Raw genomic sequence first — 4,280 nt, forward strand, 5'->3', positions numbered from 1 at the left:
AAGATATCTTTCCGTTATTTTGATACTTTTTATCTCATTCGCGAGCAATACGCGAAATTGCCACCAAATGGACGTGATGGAGTTCAGTTTCTTTCGTGTTTGAAAATCATACGGAACAGAATAAAAGGTGCGACATTATAAGAAATTCTACTCGTGTCTTAATCATGATGTAAAAAGACAGGTGTACCATTGCGCATATAAGGTCAAGTGTCATAACGTAACTTGATTTGATAAATCGATTGTAATGGGCCAATAAGAAATGCCCAGAAGTGCAGAGCGAAGTGGAGCAAATGTATGTACAGCAGTGCAATGTATCACTTTGCAGCCATATTGAATTCTGATATCCTAGGCGATCTCTGATTGGCTCTTTACTTTAGACAACGCGCATCCACAGGAATGATACACTTGTCTTTTTACATCATGGTTCTAATGAATACTAATCAAATATTTTTTTCAATCAAAACCAAAGGGGATTATAATGAAAGATAATGGCTCTTGTACATAGGACACGAAAAAAAGATTGCAGCAAACGAGACGTATATTATCAGTCATGCAATTTTATTTTGTTTTGTATAAAAATTCATTTAGGAATTTGACATTATTAAACGTTATATGTATTAAAATATAAAAAAGTATTAAAGACGATTAAAGATATCCAAAAAAGTCATATTCTTTAGTTATCATATGGATAAGATTATAAGATGACTAGAAGTGTGATATTTGTCGTCTTTTAGTCATCTTTTTTCGTCGACTATATTCTTTCACTAAAAGATATTTTTATAACAATTTAGTCGTCTAGCTTTTAATCATCTGTTAGACGACTTTGTGCTCTGGGTATATCCAATTCAAATCAGTGCAAATTTGCTTGAGTCAAAAACGCTATTACATTAGATTTCGAGTATCCATATATATAAAATTTTTAACGTTTAGATAAAGCGTATTTTACAGTTGGATCGTAAATTTATATCTTTTACGATTAGATTTTTCTATGTTTAGTATGTAATTATATTAATGCGAATTTGTTAAGCATTTATTACGCACTTTTAATTCTTTAAAGAAAAAAGTAATTACTAAGTAAATTCTAAGTTTACGTATGGTAAAGGTGTTACGTAAATAAAATCCGCTTTTATTCTGATTTTATAAGATCATCAAATGATCGATCATTGATATAATAATTTATTTAAATTTAAGCAGCAATTAAATCGATGATATCGTAAGTAAGTTATATAGAGTTTAGTAACCAGCAAAAAGTGTTACGTCAAAATCAAGATAATTTATATAAATTTACAAGATTATATGATTATAGCTAGCATGCAAAGCACTTTTCTACAATCAGATATGTAATGATATTGAAAATATGAAAATTTTATGCATGATTATTTAAATAAAAAAAATCAAGATTGATTTAATAAATTTCTCAAAATCACTTTTGTTTTGAATAATCATACTTTAATAAAAAAAGTAATACATATATATAAGAAGAAATTTAGAAGTAATTGCTACGCCATTGATTATTATTCATTGTCAATTGTTTTACAGTCCTCTGATACATAAGACGGTAATTAACTTCAATTTTTAAATGGCCAACGCAAGAAGGCGCCGAACCGAAAGAGATGTTATATGTTATTATATTATTATAGAATGATATAAGTAATTAATATTTTTAGGTAGACGTAACATTTGTTTTGAGATTTGAAAAAATAAAAATTAGAAATTCGCGAGTCTCGCAACCTCACACTGCCGATAATCTGAAATAAACCCTTAACAGCACAAAGTTGCATCAAAGTTGCAGCGATATTCTGCGCTGTATGGGACTTAATTTTTTTCGCCTTACTATCCTCATATAGTCTTTGTCTCAACACTTCCCTTTCATTCCAAAGATGCTAACCGATCTCGTTATTAAACGGTCGAACGTCTGCAATTATATTATCCATTATCGGCGTCTCGCGCTTTGCTCGGAGGGGACGGTATGCGCTACGGATAATACGAAGCAGCCGCTTAATAGAGACAGACATGGGCTGCGGATAGTATCATAACAGGACGGTATATTTAAGAGAAAACCGCGTGTGATATATATTTTTTGATACGTCTGATATATTTAAACGGAGCGGAAAGAAACTTCGCGCGTCTGCTTAAACATATGCACGCCTATCAGCAACATACTTTCACTAGATTTTCGAATTAGATTGGCCGCTCGATCGGGTTCGTGATACTGTGACCATATTTTTTGCTAAAATGTCAGAGAACGGGATATCAATGTCTGAATTGGTGAGTAACTTTTGTGTACTCTTGAGCAAAAATCGACAAATATTAAAGTACTTCTGTCAGCAGTGTCGCCTTTTTGATTTATATAAAAAAAAAAAAATGTACAGAATATCGGATAAATTAATAAAGATAAATTAAGAAAAATTTTTTCACTTATGATTAAAAAGTAAATTACATTTCTTTACGAATGGAGCATCACAGAATGTAAATTTTTCTTGTATAACTGTATTAATGAATCAATTCTAATAATAAGCCTAATAAAAGACCACTTTAGAACTTGATATTAAAAAGCATACGTCATATTGACGATTGCTAATAAATAAATAATAATTAAAAATTGCAAACCTTCCTCCATATAACAATTTCTAAAGAAAAATTAATTGCGAAATGATCATCAGACAATCTAATTATTATTAATAGATAAAAAATATGATCAAAGCAGAATATATCATAATTAAATAACACTGATTTATAAAAATTTTGTTTCTCCATATCTTAATTTTTATGAAGATTTTTATGTATTTGCAACTACTAACTAAAAAGAATATAAGATTAAAAAATTCTATCGCAGATTTTAAATAATCAAAGATTTTATTTTGGACAAAAAGTATAAATAACTTTTTTCTTTTACTTTATTTATGGAATAAATACATAAGAATTATCATTCAGATTTGAGCAAATCTTCTCAACTAAAAATAAACGTTAAGCGACAACATCGATTCAATGTTTGAATCAGCATAGATTTCCTCCTCATTTTTTGCTATAAATTAATGAAATCGTTCGATAATAAGTATTACCAGTAAATTTTATGTATTTTATGTCACTTAAAATTGTACACTATAAAAGAAACTTTATATCATCACATTTATTTTTATTGTAAAAGAAAGGAGGATACCTTAAAATTGCCAAAATTCTCTCCGAGTAGAAATCTAAAAAACGAATAGTATTTTTCCATAGAATTTTTTAATATATATATGTATGAAAGAAAAAATTAACATTATAATGCTGAAAAGTGCTGTGCAAAGTGTTGATAACAATAAAACATTTTATTGTTATCAGCAATTTTTCTAACGCTTCCTAGCATTATAATAAATATGTACTCCAAATGTTTCGGTTTTCTTTATTTTTGTACAATCAGACTTGTATGCATATTTAATATCTATAATATCATCCATAAATATATAGATATATTAAAATATATACAGGTGGTATTATAAATATTATTTTTTTCTTAATTTCATATCAATGAGAAGTACTGTATGAAATTTGTATTTTAGGTTTCTGTTTGGGGCGAATTTTGGCCATTTTTAGGTACTCTCCTTTATAGTGTTATACATATATTGTGAATATATGTATATTATAAATTTACGTTACTATATATACAAAAACTCAAGGCAGAGTTTCTAAAATTTGAAAAGTGATGGAATTTTTTTAATCACTTTTCATCAAAAAAATATCTCTTTTCAATATGTACAATTCTATAAGAAATATTTATTATTTGTTAATCAAAATTTGTTATTCAATGTAATATGTTGATAACTATAAAAATAAATTGTAAATTATTTAAACTATATAACATATTTATATATATACGTATATATAATATATAGAAAAAAAGTTATAAATATATCTAATAAACAGCGCGGATATTGTTAAATCTTATATTTATCTTTACATTATCGTCGAACGTCAGCTTTATAAAAACCGAAAATCTGAATGAATTTTACGTTATTTATTTTCGATATAATGACATATCGCGAATATTTATCTCGATACATATCTATATTTCGCAATCTTCTTGTATATGTAATTACATTATTTTTCGGATTAATAATAAATACAGGAGCATGTAAATCAAAAGTTCTATCCACAAGTAGCACATGCAGCGTCTATACAAAGCATTAAAAAGACATTAAAAAAATATATTAGCGCTTTACAGGTGCTGCTATGCTACTTGCGTACGTGCGCGCGCGCGCGTATGTGTGTGTGTGAGAGAGAGAGAGAGAGAGAGAGAG

At 28.0% G+C, this 4,280-nt stretch overlaps 1 protein-coding gene across 2 annotated transcripts in view; it reads left to right on the top strand.

The window, feature by feature from the left end:
* LOC108756264 (solute carrier family 23 member 1) overlaps window positions 1–4,280 on the top strand; it is a 22,920-nt gene that overhangs the window by 9,646 nt on the left and 8,994 nt on the right. Inside the window, exon 1 of one of the 2 annotated variants that reach the window (XM_018499922.1) lies at window positions 2,000–2,268. The exons of the other annotated variant lie outside the window; for it this stretch is intronic. Within the exon in view, the coding sequence (XP_018355424.1) occupies window positions 2,236–2,268 (33 nt within the window). The 5' untranslated portion in view covers window positions 2,000–2,235. Of the gene's footprint in view, window positions 1–1,999; window positions 2,269–4,280 lie in introns of those variants that run through there. 2 annotated transcript variants of the gene reach the window in all.

The sequence above is a fragment of the Trachymyrmex septentrionalis genome, unplaced genomic scaffold (genome assembly GCF_001594115.1).
Source record: "Trachymyrmex septentrionalis isolate Tsep2-gDNA-1 unplaced genomic scaffold, Tsep1.0 scaffold97, whole genome shotgun sequence".
Classification (NCBI taxonomy): domain Eukaryota; kingdom Metazoa; phylum Arthropoda; class Insecta; order Hymenoptera; family Formicidae; genus Trachymyrmex; species Trachymyrmex septentrionalis.